Raw genomic sequence first — 23126 nt, 5'->3', positions numbered from 1 at the left:
CTATTCTCTATTTATTCTATTCTATTTTATTCTATTCTAAACCCTATTCTATTCTCTATTCTATTTTATTCTAAATTCTATTCTATTCTCTATTTATTCTATTCTATTTTATTCTAAATTCTATTCTATACATTCTATTCTATTTTATTCTATTCTAAATTCTATTCTATTCTCTATTTATTCTATTCTATTCCTATTCTATTCTATTTTATTCTCTTTTCTATTCTCCTTCTATTCTATTCCTATTTAATTACATTCCTCTTCTCTTCCCTTCCCTTCTCTTTTCTTCCTTCTATCTCTCCTCTATTCCATTCCATTATCTATTATCTTCTGTTCTATTCTATTCTAGTATTGTATTCTATTCTACATTGTATTCCATTTATATTGATATTGATTGTTTCCTGATTGCCTATTTGTACTCTGTGACTATCATTAAGTGTTGTACCTTATGATTCTTGACGAATGTATCTTGTCTTTTTACGTACACTGAGAGCATAATGCACCAAGGACAAATTCCTTGTGTGTCCAATCACAATAAAGGATCCTATTCTATTCTATTCTCTATTCTATTCTATTTATTCTAAATTCTATTCTATTTTCTATTTATTCTATTCTATTTATTCTAAATTCTATTCTATTCTCTATTCTATTTTATTCTATTCTAAACTCTATTCTATTCTCTATTCTATTCTATTTTATTCTAAATTCTATTCTGTTCTCTATTTATTCTAATCAATTTTATTCTATTCTAAATTCTATTCTATTCTCTATTTATTCTATTCTATTCCTATTCTATTTTATTCTCTTTTCTTTTCTCCTATTCTATTCTATTCCTATTTAATTCCATTCCTCTTCTCTTCCCTTCCCTTCTCTTTTTTCCCTTCTATCTCTCCTCTATTCCATTCCATTATCTATTATCTTCTGTTCTGTTCTATTCTAGATATTGATTGTTTCCTGATTGCCTATTTGTACCCTGTGACTTTCCTTAAGTGTTGTACCTTATGATTCTTGACGAATGTATCTTGTCTTTTTACGTACACTGAGAGCATAACGCACCAAGGACAAATTCCTTGTGTGTCCCATCACCCTTGGCCAGTAAAGAATTCATAAACCAGGTTGAAGCTACCTGGTTTGAAGCTACCTAGCCTTCCTTGAGAAGCGCGCAACTTTCGCAAAGTTTTTCTTTTTCTTTTTTTCTCTGCTCTCTCGTCGGGCTTGGGGGTGGGTGGGTGGGTGGGGAAATATCTCCCAGTGGGTTGGGCCAATCAGGAGCCGTCGACGCGAGTGGGAGGGGAAGGGGCGTGGGCACACCCCTCCCAAAAGGGGGGGAGGGGGAAAAAAAAGCCCCGTTTGCACGTGACGCGTTCAAAACCTTTCTCCTTTGTCTGAACTGCGCTTCGCTGCGCCCTGGAAACAGCTGAAGTTCCCCCAAGGCTTGGAAGGGGCTTGGGTGGGTGGGAAACGAGCTCTCTCCCCCCCCCCAGATCTGCACCCCCTCTCCTCGACCCCTCCCCCTCTTTGGGTTTTAACCCACCCACCCTTCTTCTGCCTCTCCCCCACCTGCTTGCTCCTTAGCTCCAAATCACCTGGGGGCAGGTGCATGCCAGCCACCTCTCCCTCTCTCCAAAGGCGCACGGTTCGGGGGGCTCGGGCGCCTCGTCCGGGAGGGTCTCCATGGCCAGCCGCCGGGCCGTGCCCACCCCTTCGCTGTGGTCGGGCCACGAGCGGCTTCGCATCGGGGAGCGTCTCCAAGCCAGCCTGGCCGGGCTCTGGGAACTGGATCTCTTGCGCGAGATGCAGAAAGCCAACGTGGAGAGTGCCTTGACTGGGTCGGAGCCCCGATCGGTGAGATGGGGGATGTGTTTGGGGGGCGTGGGTGGGTGGGTGGGCTGCGTGGCCAGCCCTAATTTCTCCTCCCGGGGAAATTACACGCGTGTAAATCCTTGCCGGGAATCTCTGCATTTCTTAGGCGAGCCCAAAAATAATCTTGGCTTAAAAAAAAATAAATCTTCCATCAGGTGCCAAGCCAGATAATAATAATAATTTTTAACAAACAACAACAGGTAAGCAGGTGAGCCAACTGGTGGGATCCAGTGGCTTTGCAGCCACTTTGAGATCTGGCTTTCTCTGTTTGCTTCTGGTTCTCTCTGGAAACCTGGTGGATTTCCTCGTCACCATCCCTGGAGCCCTGAGGAATCCTGCCAAAGATTTCACCTGTGCAATAAGAGATTCTAGTTTTTTCCCCCCTTCCTTTTTTATTTTAAAATTTCCAAGCTTTTCTGGATGTTTTGGCCTCGTGTTTGGGGGGGGGGGATCCACCCTTAAAGGATCTCTTTTGAGGAGGGCTCAGGAGAAGTTGTTGAGGCTTTAGAGCAAATGGGTCTGGTGGAAATCTGGGGGGGGGTATCCTTTAAGGGGGGGGCGACTGTTGTGCTGTAAAAGCCTTCCACTACAACTCCCATCATTCCCGCAGCTGGGCTTAGCCGCTTTTGTTGTTTAAAGAGCAGGCTGGAATTTGGGGAGGGGGGTTTCCCCTTCTGCCATGTGGTCAGTATCCATGTTTGGGATTTGTAGTTTTGAATGGAGGAAGGAAAAAAAATGGAGAGAGGAGGGGGGGGGTGCTGTATCTTTTCCTCTTTTGATCCGGAATGCGATTTAAAATATTTCCTGGACTTGTTCGTTTTTTAAATTTCAAAACGCCGAAGCTTAAAGGAAGCTCAGGAGAGAAAGATTTGGCCTTCCCTTCTTCCCTAAACCATATCCCTTTTTTTGGCATATGTGGGGGGAAGATGAATTATATTCCTGTGTAGAAGGGGGATATTATACTTCTTGCGGGAGGGGGGGGGGAATTACTGGTTACTTTGCCAGGAATGAACTCTGCTTGTTTGGATTTGGTTCCAAGTTAAAATCCTTGGCCAAAGTCGAGAGAAAAAGAAAATTAAAAAAAAAAACGATTTCAATATTTCACTTCACTACGATTTAATTTTACCTGGTGTTGAAATCTGAAGAAGATATTTGCTTGCTTTACAAGCTAAAACTGGAAAAGTAGAAGGAAAGGGGGTGGGGGAATCAGGATTTATTGCAATTAAAGTCTTAGTTTAATTAGAAATACTCAGCTGCTTTTTTTTCCAGCCTGCTCACACCTCCAGGGGGCTGAGATGGTTGAGAAGGCTGAGTGGTATAGTCCTCACCTGTTTGGATTTTGTGTGTGTGTGCAGGCAAATTGTGAAAAGGCAGAAAAATAGAGCTAGTGTGCAAATGTGGGTGTGTTGTTTTACTCTAATTGGAGGAAAAAATTAACGTTTCGTGTCTAGTTAACCCTTGGACGGAAGATCACTAGGATATCTCATGGCTGAGGCTAGAATTGAGAAACAAGGAAGGATAGATAGATAGATAGATAGATTAGATAGATAGATAGATAGATAGATAGATTAGATAGATTAGATAGATAGATGATAGATAGATAGATAGTTATAGATAGATAGATAGATAGATAGATAGATAGATAGATAGATAGATAGATAGATGATAGATAGATAGATAATGTGTATGTGTGTATAGATAGATAGATAGAGATAGAGATACACACACACACAAATATACATACATGCAGACAGACAGACATTCTTTTTATTTATGGATATTCCATAAAATAATTAGGAATTCAACTCAGATTGAGTCTGCTGTACAACTTTCCAGATGCAAGCAAAATCATTCATGTTTTTGTTTCGTGTCTGGGAAGGGAAACGGAATCTGGTTAATACGCGGATGGAAAACCACCAGGAAATCACATCGGTGTGGCTAGAATTGAGGAAACAGAATATATGTGTGTGTGTGTGTGTAGATAGGTATAGAGATATATGCACACCACACACACACACACATATACACACACACACACATATATATATATATATACATATATACACAGACATTCTTTTTATTTATGGATATTCCATAAAATAATTAGGAATTCAACTCAGATTGAGTCTTCTGTACACCTTTCCAGATGCAAGCAAAATCATTCATGTTTTTGTTTCGTGTCTGGGAAGGGAAACGGAATCTGGTTAATACGCGGATGGAAGACCACCAGGAAATCACATCGGTGTGGCTAGAATTGAGGAAACAGAATATATATATGTGTGTGTGTATGTGTGTGTGTGTGTGTAGATAGGTATAGAGATATATGCACACCACACACACACACACACATATATACACACACATACATATATATACATATATACACAGACATTCTTTTTATTTATGGATATTCCATAAAATAATTAGGAATTCAGCTCAGATTGAGTCTTCTGTACACCTTTCCAGATGCAAGCAAAATCATTCATGTTTTTGTTTCATGTCTGGGAAGGGAAATGGAATCTGGTTAATACGCGGATGGAAGACCACCAGGAAATCACACGGGTGTGGCTAGAATTGAGAAAACAGAAAAAAAGTATCCCGGAAAACAGATCATTTTATTTATTTATGGCTGTTCCATGAAGTAATTAGGAGTTAAACTCAGCCAGTCTTCTGCACACTTTTCCAGACTGAAGCAAAATTATCCATGTTTTTTTTTTAATATTTGTATTATTTGATTCCTTGGCTGTCAAACCAGAGGCAGGAGACGGAAAATTGTCTGCCACAAAATTTATATCTAAGGAGATCCTCAACCATCCAGCTACTTGGATGAGAAGCGAAATGTTTTCAAGGGAAAGGGGAAAGGTAAGAAGGAAGGAAGGAAGGAGAAAGAAGAAAAGAAAAAAGGAAGGAAAGAAAAAGGAAGGAGGGAGGGAGGGACGGAGAAAGAAAGAGAAAGAAAGAAAAAAGGAGGGAAAGGAAGGAACAGAAAGAAAAAAAAAGGAAGGAAAGGAAAGAAAAGAAAAAGGAAGGAAGTAGGGAAGGAGAAAAAAGAAAAGGAAAGAAGAAAAGAGGAACCATCCAATTTAGTTGCCCATTTAGGTAAGGTGTGGGCCTGCAGGTTGGGCTCCATTGTGGGCTCCGTCACGGAAATTTGGCCTATATGTTCCTCTTGGCTTCTAGGTACCCACTAAGAAAGGATTTTTTGAAATGACTATCAGATCATCAGTATTTCTTATATAGTAATTAACACGCTCTGGTGCTAAGGAGTTAGACTTTCTACTCCCCCTCCCCACCTGAAAAGAACTCTGTTCCAACTGCCAGTTGCCTTATATTATTAACATGCTCTGATGCTAAGGAGGTAGACATTCCACTCCCCCTCCCCACCTGAAAAGAACTCTGTTCCAACTGCCAGTTGCCTTATATTATTAACATGCTCTGGTGCTAAGGAGGTAGACATTCTACTCCTCCTCCCCACCTGAAAATAACTCTGTTCCAACTGCCAGTTGCCTCACATTCTGTTACCTCAGTTCAAACTGGCAGACGTTCCACTCCTCTTCACTCAGGAGCGGTCCGGGATTCCTCACAGTACTAAACGTCGGTACCTCGCCAAAATGTCTACGCCTTACCACCTACGGAATTGCTCAAGGCGGGGTGCGGGGAGCGATAGTCCCTTATGCGTTACGTGTTCGGTGCATTGCCCGATCGCATAGTTTCGTCGCGAAGCACGGGTATCCAGCTAGCAAGAACGTAAATTTGCAAAGCAAGGGAGTTTGTAAAAAAGACAGGGGTGCAGGGGAAATTAGGATTAAATTAGAAAGGCGTGGTTGGGAAGTGGCAGATTGGGTGGAGAGGACTTGAGCCTGGATTGGGTTGGGAGGGGGCAGAGAAATGAGATCACACCTGCTTCCTAAATACGGAAGGGTTAGATTGAAGGCTCAGCTAGGAACCAGGAAGACGGAGCAGGTATATATAAAATACGTGAGAGCAAAAACAGCTTGTGGCAACGTGGCAGATGGGCAATTAATATCGAAGCTTTGCAAAGGGGGCGGGGAAGGATCAGGGTGAGGCTTGGTGAGGGGTGGGCTGGACGAAGGGGGGATGGGTGTGTGAATTGGGCTGGGTGTGTTCTCCATATCGGGTGTGTGACATCTAACATATGGGAACACTCCCACCGTTTGACAATCTGGAGCCATCCCATGTTTCCTCCTCTAAGCTTCCAAACACAAACACAGATTAAAATTGAGGTTTCCACCGTAAAAGTTTTGGCTTTGGTTTGGCAAGGGGAAGTTTTCTTGAATCAATGCCTTCCACCCTCCAAAATGAGAGAGAAGCAATGGTTTTTTTTTTTTGTTTAAATTCCTGACCCTTTTGTGCAAAAATTTAGCCTACTTAAGGGGTGCAAGAAAGGAACAAGGTGTGTCTGATGTTGCAGCCAGCCAAAACTCTTCCAGGTGTGTACACAGATGTGGCCCAAACCTTTTTGGGTTCGGGATTGCCCAGGACGGTTGATGCAGTTAAGGGGATCTAATAACGTGTTTGCAAAAAGAGTCTGCAAGGATTAATTTTAATCCTTAAATAGCTTGAGTTTTAAAAATCTCCCCACTTTAAAAAAAAGCAAAACATGGACGTCACACGAGGAAGGATTTTATTTATTTGGTCGACGGCCAACAACAGAAAATAATAAAAAGGGGAATAAAAGATAACAAATACAATAATGGACTTCCGTGGACCTTACATCATACTTAAGTGTTTAGTAGAGGGGTGTGTGTTTAAGTGCCTCTAATACGCCTCTCGTCCTTGTCCCTGTATTTTTATTCTTTTATTCGTGATCTCATTTTTGTTTGACAAATTGTAATAAATTAAACATCAGGATTGATAAAGTACAATGATATGAACAACGGTGTCACTACAAAACACAACTTTGTACAGCTATAAAATCGATGAGGTATGCGATACTCTGAACACCCTTATTACAATAATAACATGTTTATTTACCGAACACTAAGAAATCTAGCATAATAAAACCGTGCACAAAAATATACGTCCTGTAAAAATTATTTTTAAAAATAACCAAATACGATGTTGATTAAAAAAAACAACGTCTTTGGCGGTGGACATTAATTGAGGCCAAGATTTCTGTGGCTAAGGGAGACATTTGTTAAGTTTTGCCTTGTTTTACAACCTCTCTTCAAAGTTTCAAAGTTTAATGAATTTATATGCCGGCCAATCCCGAAGGACTCCGGGCGGCTTACATAAAAACAAGGAAGGAACAGAAAGAAAAAAGAAAGGAAAATTAAGAAAAAGGAAGGAAGGAGGGAAGGAGAAAGAAAGAGAAAGAAAGAAAAAGAAAGGAAGGAACAGAAAGAAAAAAGGAAGGAAAAGAAAGAAAAAGGAAGGAAGGAGGGAAGGAGAAAGAAAGAGAAAGAAAGAAAAAAGGAGGGAAAGGATACTAAAAAAAAAAATGGAGAGGGAAAGCAGGTTAAAAAGACACATCATGCACTCAATCTTAGTGGGGATGGACCTCATTCATGGGGTCAACAGCCCCAGGCTGGCCGGAATCGCCAGTAGACTTTCGGAAGGCCGAGAGTCTCTTGCCACAGTCATTGCAACGGCACTGGGAAAAGAAGTGATTTATGACCATTCTTCACCCTTACGACCGTTGAAACCTTCGTGACGGTCACATGGTCAAAATCCAGACGCTCGGCAGCTGACTCATATTTATGACGGTTCCAGTGTCACGTGATTCCTTTTTTTCTGCCACTTCTGAGGAGCAGAGTCAAGGGGGAATCCAGCTTCAGTTCCCAACTTTTAACAATCCCAAGGTTTCACTCAAGAACTGTGGCCGGAAAGGTTGTAAAAATGGAGCCAAACTCACCTAAGAAATGTGTCCTCCTTAACCACAAACATTTTGGGGCTCGGTTGTGTTTTAAGTTGAGGGTTACCCTTAGGTCCTGCCTTCCCCATCGTGCTGTCTCCGTGCCGTTCCAAGCCAAGCTGGGAAGAAAATCTAGAACTTTGGTGGATCTGCAAAGCTTTACAACTGGAGTAGAAATGATGTATTTACCATATATTTCTTGGCTATTTCACGCGGGTTTTGCTTTGGCATTGTGGGAGGGAGGTGTTGTTAGTTGCAAAGTCGTGTCCGACTCATCGTGACCGCATGGACAACGTTCCTCCAGGCCTTCCTGTCCTCTCCCATCCTCTGGAGTCCATTGAAGCTCAGGCCGGCTGCTTCAGTGACTCCATCCAGCCACCTCCTTCTCTGCCGTCCCCTCCTCCTCCTCCTCCTCCTCCTCCTTCTTCTTCTTCTTCTTCTTCTTCTTCTTCTTCCCTCCATCGTTCCCAGCATGAGGCTCTTCTCCAGGGAGTCCTTCTTCCTTCTCATTAGGTGTCCAAAGTCTTTGAGTTTCCTCTTCAGGATCCGGCCTTCTAAAGAGCAGCCAGGGTTGATCTCCTCTAGGACTGACCCGTTGGATGGCCTTGCAGTCCAAGGGACTCAATGCAGGAGATAGATAGATAGATAGATGGATGGATGGATGGATGGATGGATGGATGGATGGATGGATGGATGGATGGATAGGATAGGATAGGATAGGATAGGATAGATGTAGATAGATAGATAGATGATAGATATAGTAGATAGATAGATAGATAGATAGATAGATAGATAGATAGATAGATAGATAGATAGATGGTAGGTAGGTAGGTAGGCAGGCAGGCAGGCAGGCAGGCAGGCAGGAAGATAGACAGATAGGTAGATAGAAGTCCCCTTCTTCTTCTTTTGCCCTCCATCGTTCCCAGCACGAGGCTCTTCTCCAGGGAGTCCTTCTTCCTTCTCATCAGGTGGCCAAAGTCTTTGAGTTTCCTCTTCAGGATCCGGCCTTCTAAAGAGCAGCCAGGGTGGATCTCCTCTAGGACTGACCGGTTGGATGGCCTTGCAGTCCAAGGGACTCGCGGGAGATTAGATAGATAGATAGATAGATAGATAGATAGATAGATAGATAGATAGATAGATAGATAGATAGATAGAGATAATTATATAGGTAGGTAGATAGGTAAGTTGATAGATAGGTAGGCAGTCAGTCAGACAGATAGATAGAAGTCTCCTCCTCCTCCTCCTCCTCCTTCTTCTTCTCCTTCTTCTTTTGCCCTCCATCGTTCCCAGCACGAGGCTCTTCTCCAGGGAGTCCTTCTTCCTTCTCATCAGGTGGCCAAAGTCTTTGAGTTTCCTCTTCAGGATCTGGCCTTCTAAAGAGCAGCCAGGGTTGATCTCCTCTAGGACTGACCGGTTGGATGGCCTTGCAGTCCAAGGGACTCAATGCAGGAGTCTTCTCCAGCACCAGAGTTCAAAGGCCTCCATTCTTTGGCGCTCGGCCTTCCTTGTGGTCCAAACTTCACAGCCCTCCATGGCAACTGGGGAAACCAGAGCCTTGACTAGACACCCTTTTGATTGGCAGGGCGATGTCTCTGCTTTTTAGGATGCTGTCTAGGTTTGCCATCACTTTCCTCCCCAGGAACAAGCCTCTTTTAATTCCTTGGCTGCCGTCCCCATCTGCGGTGATCTCAGAGCCCAGGAAAATAAAATCTGTCCCTCCCTCCATGTCTTCCCCATCTGTTTGCCAGGGATTGAGAGGTCCGGATGCCATGACCTTAGTGCACCTCCCAGGGAGGGAGGCACACTCACCAAAACAATAAACTTTCTGTTTGCAGTGGTGGGGACTTCCTTTTGGCACCAGCTACCTCTCGAACGGAGGCTAACAAGGTTGGCATGCTTACATTTTTTGTGTTAAAAAAATAAATAAACTGTTTTCGCTCACCTTTACATCTTGGCATTCCTGTGGTTTTTTCAGTTTGCCTCCGCGAAGGTAGATATTTTTTCTCCGCCCTCAGTTTCGGTTCAACCTCATGTGTGGGAGGATTCAGGAAAGTGCCGATTAAACCATGGGGGGTCATTGGGATGCTTGACATATGTGTAATAATAATAATAATAATAATAATAATAATAATAATAATAATAAAAAAGGAGAATGTCTGTAGCTCAAGCCTGAATTGTTGGTGCTCTCTGAGCTTGGTTATTTTGTTCCAGACGTTTCGTGACCCAACTAGGTAACATCATCAGTGCTAGGAGGGAATGGGGTTTGCAAGGAGGAGGAGGAGGACTGGGGGGGGGGGTCCTTGGTGCTCCCTCATCTTGGTTTCTTTCTTGCGGATGTCTCATGACCCAATTAGGTAACATCATCAGTGCTAGAAGGGAGTGGGGCTTGTGAAGTGGAGGAGGACTGGGGGGGGGGTCTATGTTACTCTGTGAATTTGGTGGTTTTCTTGCAGACATTTCGTGACCCAACTAGGTAACATCATCAGTGCTAGAAGGGAGTAGGATTTGCAGACTAGAGGAGGAGGAGGAGGAGGAGGAGAGAATTGTGGGGTCCTTGAGGCTCTCTGAGCTTGGTGGTTTTCTTGCAGATGTCTCATGACCCAATTAGGTAACATCATCAGTGCTAGAAGGGAGTGGGGCTTGTGAAGAGGAGGAGGACTGTGGGGTCCATGTTACTCTGTGAATTTGGTGGTTTTCTTACAGGCATTTTGTGACCCAATTAGGTAACATCATCAGTGCTAGAAGGGAGTAGGATTTGCAGACTAGAGGAGGAAGAGGAGGATGGGGAGGAGGAGGAGGAGGAGGAGGGGGGGGGAATTGTGGGGTCCTTGGTGCTCTCTGAGCTTGGTGGTTTTCTTACAGACATTTCGTGGCCCAACTAGGTAATATCATCAGTACTAGAAGGAGGTAGTGTTTGCAAGGAGGAGGAAGATTGTGAGTTCATTGGGTTATCCAAGCTTGGTAGTTTTCTTCCAGACGTTTCATGACCCAACTAGAGAACACCATCAGTGCTAGAAGGGAATGGTGAGAAGGAGGAGGAGGAAGAGAAGGAGAAGGAAGAGGAGAAGGAGGGGGGGAACTGTTGGCAGGAGGAAGATCTTGGCTGTTCTCTTACAGACATTTCATGACCCAGCTTGGTAACATCACCAGTGCTAGAAGAGAGTGGGATTTGATCTCTGTTTCTAGACAAGTGAATTGGATAGAAGAGAATATTTGTACCTCAGGGTTGAAATGGGTGCTTGCTTGTTTTCTTGCAGACATCTCATGACCCAACTAGAGAACATCATCAGTGCTAGAAGGGAATGGGGATTGTGGATAGGAGGAGGAAGAGGAGGAGGAGAACTGCGGGGTCCTTGCTGCTTTCTGAGCTTGGTGGTTTTCTTGCAGACGTTTCATGACCCAACTAGGGAACATCATCAGTGCTAGAAAGGAAGGGGGGTTTGCTGCAAATGCTCCTCCGAGCACTGATGATGTTCCCTAGTTGGGTCATGAAGCGTCTTCAACAACAACAACAAAAACCCAGCTCAGAGACCAGCAAGGACCCCTCAAGTTAAAAAGCGTTAGGTTCCAATTCAGTGCCTAGAATTTTAAATATTCTGTCGAAGGTGGAACTTTTCTCACTGGCGTTAATGGATAGACGATTAGGGGGAAAAAAGATATGAATTATGAAGATGATTTGATGCACAAACGGAGAACAAGATTCTGAAATATTCATTGGGTTGCGGAAGAATTGCAAACTTGGCACAAAAAAAAAAGGAACTTGCTCGATTAGCGGAAAAAGCAATAACTACATTTATCAGGGACCCAAAGTCCTTTATGGAGGTTTTCGTTTTGCTGAAAATGAGGGGGCAAAATGTGATTTTATGGGTCGGATGATCGGAAAGGATAGAATATGGAAGAAAGGGAGGCATGATGTCATTTTAGGGCTGTGTTCCTCAAATTTGGCAAATTTTAAAGTATGTGGATTTCAACTCCCAGAATTCCCTAGCCAGGAGGATTCTGGGAGTTGAAGTCCACCCTTCTTCCGGCTGTCATGCCTTAGAGCAGTGTTTTTCAACCACTGTGCCGCGGCACACTAGTGTGCCGTGACATAGTGTAAGGTGTGCCGTGGGAAAATTACTTTATATATAGTCAATATAGGCACAGAGTTAAATTTTTTTAACATTTTCTAATGGTGGTGTGCCTCGTGATCTTTTTCATGAAAAAAGTGTGCCTTTGCACAAAAAAGATTGAAAAACACTGCCTTAGAGCAGTATTTCTCAACCGTGGCAACTTGAAGATGTCCGGACTTCAACTCCCAGAATTCCCTAGCCAGGAGGATTCTGGGAGTTGAAGTCAGCCAGCTGGCTGGGGAATTCTGGGAGTTGAAGTCCAGACATCTTCCAAGTTGCCAAGGTTGAGAAACACTGCCTTAGAGAGAAAAGATATAATATAAACATATTTCTAACCGCTGTTCAAGAAAATTGGAGGCCTCTTCATGATATCTTTATCAAACAGGTTTATTATAAAACTGTAATCTTTTACACCTTTGGCTGTCGAGTCCTGCCCCGGTTTCTTGTTGGTTCAAGGTGTAAATTAATGATTGGCGAAGTAGTTACCTTACCTCTGGCCTGGAGACCTCACTAAATGGCCAATAAATTTTTCTGCTATCAGAAAGCTGTTTTCCTTGGCTCCGACTTCCCACCTGTTGCATTGCAAAGGCTGTTCCTCATTTTATGTCAGCCGGGATTCCTGCCCACTCTGGTATTAATATTTTTTAAAAAGATGCTTTCAGGATATGTATGTATGTATGTATGTATGTATGTGCGTGCGTGCGTACATACATACATACATACACACACACACACACACAAACACATATATATATATATATATATATATATATATATATATATTTGTCAGAGTGTGCACAGTGAATAAAATAAAGAACACAGAAGTTTGTCTTACAAACAGTGGTTTATATACAAGACATCTATATACAAGGCATAAGTAAAGTTAAAGGTTCCCCTTGCACGTATCTGCTAGTCGTTCCCGACTCTAGGGGGCAGTGCTCATCTCCGTTTGAAAGCGGAAGAGCCAGCGCTGTCTGAAGATGTCCCTGTGGTCATGTGGCCGGCATGACTCAATGCCGAAGGCGCATGGAACGCCATTCCCTTCCCACCAAAGGTGGTTCCTATTTTTCTACTTGCACTTTTTACGTGCTTTCGAACTGCTCGGTTGGCAGAAGCTGGGACAAGTCACGGGAGCTCAGTCCGTTACGCAGCGCTGGGGATTCAAACTGCTGAACTGCCGACCTTTCTGATCGACAAACTCGGCGTCTTAGCCACTGAGCCACCTATAATACAAGGCATACAGGAGATAGATAGATAGATAGGTAGGTAGGTAGGTAGGTAGGTAGGTAGGTAGGTAGGTAGGTAGGTAGGTAGGTAGGTAGGTAGATAGATAGATATAGATATAGATATAGATGATATAGATATAGATATAGATAGATATAGATATATAGATATAGATATAGATATAGATATAGATAGATATAGATATAGATATAGATATAGATATAGATATATAGATATAGATATAGATATAGATATAGATATAGATATAGATATAGATATAGATATATAGATAGATATAGATATAGATATATAGATATAGATAGATAGAAGATAGATAGATAGATGATAGATAGATATAGAGATAGATAGATATAGAGATAGATGATAGATAGATAGATAGATAGATAGATAGATAGATAGATATAGAGATAGATAGATATAGAGATAGATGATAGATAGATAGATAGATAGATAGATAGATAGATAGATAGATAGATGATAGATAGATAGATATAGATAGATAGATGATAGATAGATAGATATAGATAGATACATACATACATACACACACACATACATACATACATGTTCTAGGCACAACTAGGCAAGCAAGCAATCTCCAACTCCACATGGAGAAGTACTATGAAGATAATACCCATGGAGAGCGATACAAGGGGAGAGAGAGATGGCCTCCCTTATATATATACAGCTTCTTAAAGTGGCAGTAACCCTGCTGAATCCTTCTCTTTTCATCAACTCGGTTTACAGCCTCACAGCAGCTGGTCAGCTATTAAATCATTGTTAAAAATTGGTCAGGTGCAAAATAAAAACGCAGCTTCTCTTTTTTTGCTTGGATTTCCCCCCCGCCCAAAAAAAACACCTTGACATAAATCCGCCTTTCAGCGTTGAAGGATCTGTGGTTTTTTTTTAATGTTTTCCCTCGTTTGGGTCACTTCTCCTATCTCGGGACCTTCCTTCTCTTGTCGGCTACAATGCCAGCTCTATTGATCAGATTCAGGAAGGCGCACAAAGAGGGAACCAAGTCAAACTGGTTTGCTCAGTGTCCTACACTGAAAATGTCGCTTTGCACAAGGAAGTGTTTGGATCAACCCACGTGAAACGATGGAATGTATTTTGCTCAAGAGATCGGGAGAAGTGGCTGGGCTTGGAATGTACTATCGAGTGGATTATGATTTGATTACTTCATTTGTTGGTTTGGACTTAGGAATCCACCGAGAAGTATGAGGTCAGTCACTGGTTTTGCTAGACAGGCAGGTAATATAAATTGGAGGAATATGGAGAAGGAAAGAAGCGAGGAAGAAAGGGGGGAAAGAAAAGGAAAGGAAGGAAAGGAAAAAGGAAAGGAAACAGAAAATATGGAGAAGGAAGGAACGAAAAGAAGGAAAGGAAAATATGGAGAGGGAAGGAAGGAAAAGAAAGAAGGAAAAGAAGGAAAGGAAAATATGGAGAGGGAAGGAAGGAAAAGAAAGAAAGGAGAAAAGGAAGGAAAGGAAAATATGGAGAGGGAAGGAAGGAAAAGAAAGAAAGGAGAAAAGGAAGGAAAGAAAAATATGGAGAGGGAAGGAAAAGAAAGAAAGAAGGAAAAGAAGGAAAGGAAAATATGGAGAAGGGAGGAAGGAAAAGAAAGGAGAAAAGGAAGGAAAGGAAAATACGGAGAAGGAAGGAAAAGAAAGAAAGAAGGAAAGGAAGGGAAGGAAAATATGGAGAGGGAAGGAAGGAAAAGAAAGAGAAAGAAAGGAAAAACAAGGGGAGGATGGACAGGGTGTGTGAGGGATCTACTCCAGCAAGCACGGGATCCCTCCGAGGTTGAGCACCGCCAGGGTTCCAAACAGCATCCTAAAGTAAATCAGATTCCAAGGCAAAGTATTGCTCAAAGTTCCAATTTATGAAGAGAGACACATTGGCACATCTGGGAAAACCCAAATCTGAAAGCTTCCCGGTTTTCCCCCACCTAGTTGAAAGTTCAAGATCTTGCCCCCCCCACACACACACACAAGTCCATCTCATAGTCCAATCTCCCACTGCCACACTGGCAGCTTCCTCCCATCCAGTTTTGGTCAGGTGCAGAGGTGCAGAGACAAAGGATGACCTTGGCTTTCTAGAAAGAATGTTGTTATGGCTACATAGCATCTAACTCCTTACAATCCCATTTTCCCACCATAGAAAAAAGCATAGTAGAACAATAGAAAGTGTGGCAGGCCAAAGACCCAAAAGAAAAGACGGCAGCAGGCCCGACGGGGGTCTCTTTGCAACCCTCCCCTCCAAAAGAGACCTCTTGACCTTCCTCTCTTCTTCCCCCCGGCCAAACAGGAGGAGACCAATGGCTTCAGAGTTGAAAAATTGACCCATCTCAACGGCCCAAAGCTGGAGCAGAACAAAGCAGGATGTGGGGAGGAAAATTGTGGCTTGTACGCCTCGTCGGAGAACATGGAGTTGTGCGTTCACGCCGAAGATGGTGCGGACAAGGAAGGTCTGGGGCTGAGGATGATGGGTGAGGAGTCCAAGAAAGTCAGCCTCAACGGAGGAGACACCGCGGAAGTGCTAGAAGCCGATTCGAGACCCAGTTCAGGTATGTCCCCCTTCAAACCATCCAGATCCTAATATTTTCCTCTTCCTTCTCGGATGTCTGCCTTTGTTTGCCTTTCCTAACCAGGGTTTGTGTAAACCATAGTTTGTTGAAACGCTCCAAAGTCTCTCTGGCAGGCGAACGGAACAATCATGGCGGTTTGTTGGTCTCTGGCCCAGCAAGCCACGGTTCACGCAAGCTAAGAGCCCCAATTTATCACAGTGGTTTGTCGTGAAAGCCACCTATACCTTCATGAGATAAAATCCTAGTTTGGGGCTGAATCTGCATGTTGGTTAGTTGGTTCGAGGTTAGGGTTAGATTAGGGTTAGATTAGGGTTAGTGTTAGCTCGCCCTACCCCAGCCGGTATATTTAATCGGCATGGGCAAATTGAGGCTGATGGGTGTTGTAAACCGGCAATTCCAATTCAGTCTCGGAGAAGAATTGGGCATGAAAGTCATCACCTTCTCCTGTTTTCTGCAAGGTATTTGGCATTTGGGGTAGACTGCTCCTACCCATGGAGGTTCCATCCTGATCGAAACATAGAAAACGAATGGCAGAACAAGACCTTGACTGTCCCAACAAGCCTGTCCATGATTGGTCGATCTGATCTCCCGTTCAACTCGTGTTTTAAAAGTATTTTTAGTTAGTACAGGTAGTCCTCGACTTACAACGGTTCACTTAGTGACCATTTCAAGGTGCAACAGCACTGAAAAAAAGGGATTTTACAGCCAGGTTTTCACACTTACGACCGCTGTAGCACCCCCCTACAGGTCACGTGATCCAAATTCGGACGCTTGGCAACAGATTCATAGTTACGATGGGTGCAGTGTCCCCGGGGTCACACGATCCTCTTTTGTGACCGTGGGGGAAGCCCAGTTCACTTAACAACCATGAGACCGATTGACACAACTTGCATCTATCCCCTTAACAACCACGAGGAGAAACGAGGGGCAAAACTCTCCGAGTGAATGTTCTGCTTAGCGAAATTTGGGGGTGCGCCCTTTGCGGTCGTAAGTTGAGGACTACCCGGATCTTGCAGCCCGGCTTGTCGTAACCAGGGGTCTCTGCGCATTTCAGGGTTTTACGAAACCAGCGAGATGGGGTCCCTCTCGGATTCCTGCGCCTCGGTGCACAGTGACGGAGCGGGGGCCTCGCGGTGTAGCATCGGTTCCCTTTCTCACCTGCCCGGACTGCGCGAGAACGGCTTCATCCGGCCGCGATCCACAGACGAGGCTACCGTCCGGTTCCTTGACCTCCAGCTTCAGCGCCTGACCTTCGCCAGCGTAGCCGGGACCGAGAACCGACGTCCGGTGTCCACTGGTAAGGCCCCATTTTCCTGGTTGGGATGGATACGAGGGGATATCCTTAATAGGAACATAAAACGCGAGAGACTCTATTGTCGAAGGGTGAGGGCGCCGCTGAGCCAGGGAGGTCTGGGTTCGAGTCTCGCCATGGCCATGGAAGCTCCCCCCCCCCAGGAGCAGATTTTGAAAGTCTCCCTTTTAATTCAGCCTACCTTAAAGGGTTGTTAAAAGGAAAAAAAGATTCTAGAAGGATGTTTTAATGTTTGGCGGCCTTTAGTCTTTGGAATAAGGTCATTATTATCAATCGAATAAGTAAATTGATCCTGCCCTGCGTTTATCATTCTCGGCCTCTCCTTGATGTGAACTGAAGAATAGAATACAGAATATAGATATAGAATATAAATATGAAAATAGAATAGAATCTAGGAAATAAAATAGAGTAGAGTAGAGCAAATAGAATATAGAATATAGAATGTAAATAGGAAATATGAAAATAGAATAGAATCTAGGAAATAAATAGGAGAATAGAATAGTAGAGGAGAGTAGAATAGAATATGGAATATGGAATATAGAATAATATAGAATATAGAATAATATAGAATATAAAATAATATAGAATAATATAGAATATAGAATAATATAGAATATAGAATATAAATAGGAAATAGGAAAATAGAATAGAATCTAGGAAATAAATAGGAGAATAGAATAGGAGAGGAGAGCAGAATAGAATATAGAATATAGAATGTAAATAGGAAATAAGAAAATAGAATAGAATATAGGAAATAAATAGGAGAATAGAATAGTAGAGGAGAGTAGAATAGAATAGAATAGAATATAGAATGTAAATAGGAAAGAAGAAAATAGATTAGAATATAGGAAATAAATAGGAGAATAGAATAGTAGAGGAGAATAGAATATAGAATATAGAATGTAAATAGGAAATAAGAGAATAGAATAGAATATAGGAAATAAATAGGAGAATAGAATAGGAGAGGAGAGCAGAATAGAATAGAATATAGAATATAGAATGTAAATAGGAAATAAGAAAATAGATTAGAATATAGGAAATAAATAGGAGAATAGAATAGTAGAGGAGAGCAGAATAGAATAGAATATAGAATGTAAATAGGAAATAAGATAATAGAATAGCATATCGGAAATAAATAGGAGAACAGAGTAGAATAGAATAGAATAGAATACTGGATGAGGACTAGAAACTTTGTCGGTTCACATCGAGGCGAGGAATGGTATAAAATGCAGGGCTGGATCGATCTATGTATTCAATCTTTGGAATACTTCATCGCAATGGGATAGGAAGCACATCCTCCTGGAGGTATTTTTAGGGTGTCTTCTCAATCTTCTAGAAAGTCCGATGGGACTCTTACCACCCACCCGCCCGCCCCCCGAATGAGTCACCCTGGCAGGCTACCTCTCAGCTGTCGATCCAGGGAAACGATCCAAGTTAGGCAGGCACCAGAGTTTAATTGTGTTTTTGCTTCTCCGTGCCACGCAGTCAGCTTTTCCCTTGTTCCAACCTGTTTGTTTACGTGAAGATGTCTCCGTTTTATCGTCCCCTCCAGGCGAAGGTACAAAGTACCCCACCTAATTATGGCTTAAAAGCAAAATCCTCGGCACGTCATTCGGTCTGAATTTGTTAACTGTGTTAAGAGGCTGGGGAAAGGTAGCTTTTAAGTTTTTGGCACTGTTCTAGGCTGTGTCAACAGAGGGATAGAATCAAGATCAGGCGAAGCGTTGATACCACTTTATAGCAATAGCCCTTAGACTTATATCCCGCTTCACAGGGCTTTTAACAGCCCCCTCCCTCTATAAAGCAGTTTACAGAGTCAGCCTCTTGCCCCCCAACAATCTGGGTCCTCATTTTACACACACACCCCTTGGAAGGATGGGGTCAAATTTGAGCTGGTGGGATTTGAACTGCCGAACTCCAGCTAGCAGTCTGCTGAAGTAGCCTGCAGTGTTGCACTCTAACTCCAAGGCCACGCTTGGAATACGGCATCCAGTTTTGGTCGCCACGATGTAGAAAAGATGTGGAGACTCTAGAAAGAGTGCAGAGAAGAGCAACAAAGAGGATTAGGGGACTGGAGGCTAAAACATATGAAGAACGGTTGCAGGAACTGGGTAGGTCTAGTTGAATGAAAAGTAGGACCAGGGGAGACATGATAGCAGTGTCCCGATATCTCAGGGGTTGCCCCAAAGAAGAGGGAGTCAAGCTATCCTCCAAAGCATCTGAGTGTAGAACAAGAAGCAATGGGTGGAAATTAATCAAGGAGAGAGGCAACTTAGAACTGAGGAGAAATTTCCTGATAGTGAGAACAATTAATCAGTGGAACAGAAGTTGCCTCCAGAAGTTGCGAATGCCCCAACACTGGAGGTTTTAAAGAAGAGATTGGACAGCTATTTGTCTGAAATGGAATAGGGTTTCCTGCCTAAGCAGGGGGTTGGACTAGAAGACCTCCAAGGTCCCTTCCAACTCTGCTATTGTATTCTATTTGTGCTTTTGCAATAATCACTCCAGGACGCTGTGACTCGCAGTTGCCAAGCGTCTCAATTTTGATCCCGGCGATGTTGCGGTGGACACAAGTGTGAAACATAGTCATAAGTCACGTTTTTCAGTGCCGTTGTAACTTCGAACCATCACTAAACAAAGCTGTTGTGCGTCAAGGACACTCTATAGAAAGAATGTTCTAAGTGGGTAGGTAGATGTCCTATCCCTAAGTGTATTTTGGCGCTACTGATTCCCCATTTCTGTTTCATTAAAACCATCATCATCTTCTTTTAACAACCCCATAATCCCTTGCAGGGTGGAGTCTGGGCACTTGAATGGAGCTAGCAGAGTGTTTGAATGGCCGGATGCCTTTCGTGTCTCCAATGCGGAGTTTTGTCCAGCAGATACAGTATATTCTTATTGTATCCAGAGAGAGAAATATCTGCCTCTACCTAGGATCGAACTGGCAGCCTCGTGATTGTGAGGCGAGAGCTCCACCTCTAGGCCACCGCACGAGTCCTTTCATTAAAAGCATCTTCGGAAACAAATCTGAAGGGATAAATAATCGGATAGACACCTGGACGAAGTATTAGATACTCGGCCAAATTCTCAGGCAGAATGGTAGATTCCTGTACCTCACGAGTTCTTTTTCATTGTGTCTCTTGGGATAGGTGACCTCGAGTTCCTGTTGGGCCTTGGCTCCCTGCCCCTCCCGAGACCCCCGAATTTCCAGCTTCTACGGTACAAGTCCGATCTGGTTTCCCGAAAAACCAACGAAGTGTACCACTACCCCAGTCCTCTCCATGCAGTAGCGTTACAGAGCCCTCTCTTCACCAACGGCCTCTCTCAAAGCTCGTCCCAGGAAGATCTCGACGAGACGCCTCCCAAGGTTCCCAGATCCGACTCTCCCAAGAGAGACCTTCTCTGCTCTGGGGAACTCCCGAAGATCCGCTTGGATCAATACATGGCGAAATTGGTGCTACGGTACAGGTGTCGCACCGCGGCGAGTCGGACCGAATCGGGATACCTCGCGGGGAATCAGAAAAGTTTATCCATGACGTCCATCTGCAGTTCGGGGCCTGTGGCTGGTCAAATCCTGGGTCCGATTCCAGGATGGAAGATCCGACGGCGGATCTCCACTTGTTCTCACTTGCGTTCTCCTGAAGGTTCAGAGGGAGCACGAGATTCCCGGGTCCTGGATGGGTTGTGGGACTTCCCGCCATTCCCAGAGATCAACTCATTTCAATCGAGTACCACCAACCTGGTTAAACCTAGCGAGTCATCTGTTATGTCCCTCCCGACACCGCAGGATCCTTCTGTCAAACTCGTCCTGAACAAGCCATCTGCCGCGCCGGATAGAAAAATTTGGGCAGCAGTGCCCCACCAACTGATAATCAAGACGGAGTCCTCTTTGAGGAAGGAGACATCATTGCCGCGGGACGTGACTGGCGTCGACAAGCTCTACAAAGGCAAACACGCTTCGCGGGAGTTGGTAAAAACTTCCGAGCGAGGCGAGAAGGCAGCCGAGAGAAGCTGGTTGAGTCCCCGCGAACTGCTCCGCAGATTGAGTCTCCGGCGCAAACCATCATCCCGCGTGGTGGGCAGGGCCCGAGCCAGTTCAGAAATGAACGTCCATGCGGCCGCGGGGCTGGTGTGTCCCAGCCAACTTCAACCCAACCGAGGGAAGGCCGTCAAGCCGAAATGGACATCGGTGCTGGAAATTTCCAGCAAGTCCTCCGGACGCCATCGGGCGAAAGCAGGGACGTTCCTACCACCGGTCGTTTTGAACCGCAACCTTGCCTTTTCCTCCGACGCGCCGGCAACCTTCGGCTTCCCGGAAGACGGTCATTTTGACCTGCCACCTGGGCAACGGGCCGGACATCCCGGCCACGGCTCCAGGTTGAGCAAGGTGGAAGCGACCAGCGCTGTCAGCCTGAATGGGGACTGGATGTTCCACCAGCTCGGAGACCCATGGCTGCACGGTTCTGCCACGTTGGATTCATCCAATCTGCCTCCTCACAACTTTAAGCTTCGACGCAGCCGTTCCTTCAAAGAGCTGAAGAAGATGGTGTCTCGCTCCTTCAAGAGTTCCCGAACTGCCAAATACTAGAAAAAGAGAGAGAGAGAGGGAGAAAAAACGAGACATTTGTTTGGGACGTGCGTGAAAGATAAATTCATGTCTGAATGCGTTGGGCCAGGGGGGGGGGGGGCCAGCTTGTTTTTTGGTGCGTTCGTGTTGCAAAATTTTCCTCTCTTAGTTTGACGACGGCACGGCCTCCTGCACGATGGTGTTCTTTCCCCATGGCAGTGTCCTGAATTTCTGCCGAGGACGTCCTGAATTCAAACGTTAACCTCTTGAGACGTGGGACGCTGACGGTCCCGCACGCAAACCAAAGCTGAACTTGAACTCGAGACCTCCCGTGAAACCACACACACCCCTCTCCCCCCCAGAGATGTTTCCTATCAGCTCACTTTGAACTGGCTTTCTTAACGTTGGAGCGAGGAGCACAGAAGGGATAGAAAAAAAAAGTCACGTTGGTTGAAGTTCTTGGTTGGACAATGTGTAGTTCTCTAATGTTTGCCACGGATGTTTGTTTTATTGCCAAGTGTTGTTTTTGGGTTCTTCGTACACAATAAAACCAAAAAGATGTTGGGTTTTCCAAGAACCATGGGAAGGTTGGAGGGCCTGTCGGTTTTGTTGTCGCTTTTCCTCCCAGGTTTCCTTAGAAAGCGTGAACCAGCGTCTGGGTCCCTGCAAAACCTCTCTTATCTACACAACTGTGAATTCCTTTCATTCGCAGTCCGCAAGGCTTTAGCAAACAGTCTTTCCGAGGAATCTTTATCCACACGAACCTTATCTCGCTTGGAGCGCTGCCAGATAACTAGTTTCCAAACACGCAGGGCAAGGGGAAAAACTTGGCACAGAGTCTCTTATAGTCACAAACAGAACTTTCCACTCTTGAACCGACCGAAGGAACGAATTGTTTCCTGCAGAAGCCCCCTCCCCATTCGCTCCTCTTTTGCTTCCCCTGGGAGGGGCCAATCACCTCCAGGGTGTGGCTTTACTCCCAAGTCGACCCTGTTTCTTAGTTTTTCTCGTCTTCCGGCAGCTCTGCGCAGGCGTACACTGGCAACAGGCTCCAGCTGCTCTTCTGCCTCGCTGCTGTCTAGCTCCCTCTCTGCCTCCGACGCAGAGCCCTCGTCTGAGCTTCCCTCAGCCCCCAGGACTGGCCCATGTTCCTCCCCAACCTCCTCAACTGTCCGACTCTGCTGCCAGCTCTGCCGACGGGCCACAACACCTCCCAATCATGTGGATTTGAAGCTAGTTCTCAGTGAGGACAATCTTCCGTTGCACACAGCTTTTGACTTACACTGACAATCGAACCCTCCCCATTCCTGTTGCTAAGCAAGGCAGCTGTTAAGTGATTTTTTGCCCCGTTTTACGACCTTTCTGCAATTGCTAAGTCACACGGTTGTTAAGTGAATCTGGCTTCCCCGTTGACATCACTGGTCGGAAGGTCGCAAAAGGGGATCACGTAACTCCGGGACATTGCAGCTGTTGAAAATATGAATCCGTTTGCCAAATGTTTAAAATTTGTTCCCGGGGATCAAAATGGATAGTTGTGAAAAAAACGGCCGTAAGTCACTTTT

The 23126-nt window shown here is 44.4% G+C and overlaps 1 protein-coding gene across 1 annotated transcript; it reads left to right on the top strand.

Annotated features, from left to right (window-relative positions):
- The first annotated feature begins 1366 nt into the window (after nt 1-1366).
- Nucleotides 1367-22128, top strand: LOC116520173. The gene is made up of 4 exons (XM_032234323.1): nt 1367-1845; nt 15406-15664; nt 16740-16982; nt 20147-22128. Exons 1-4 carry the CDS (start codon nt 1675-1677, stop codon nt 21583-21585), a joined length of 2112 nt encoding a protein of 703 aa, XP_032090214.1. The 5' UTR covers nt 1367-1674; the 3' UTR covers nt 21586-22128.
- The last annotated feature ends 998 nt before the right edge of the window (nt 22129-23126 follow it).

Source organism: Thamnophis elegans, chromosome 17 (genome assembly GCF_009769535.1).
Source record: "Thamnophis elegans isolate rThaEle1 chromosome 17, rThaEle1.pri, whole genome shotgun sequence".
Taxonomy (NCBI): Eukaryota; Metazoa; Chordata; class Lepidosauria; order Squamata; family Colubridae; genus Thamnophis; species Thamnophis elegans.
Note: the sequence above shows the minus strand (reverse complement) of the source record. Positions and strands in the feature narration are given on the sequence as shown.

Coding starts and splice junctions, on each gene's coding strand:
- LOC116520173 (XM_032234323.1), top strand. CDS start 1,675: ATGGCCAGCCGCCGGGCCGTGCCCACCCCTTCGCTGTGGTCGGGCCAC. Junction 15,665..16,739: donor CGATTCGAGACCCAGTTCAG/GTATGTCCCCCT, acceptor TGCGCATTTCAG/GGTTTTACGAAACCAGCGAG. Junction 16,983..20,146: donor CCGACGTCCGGTGTCCACTG/GTAAGGCCCCAT, acceptor CTCTTGGGATAG/GTGACCTCGAGTTCCTGTTG.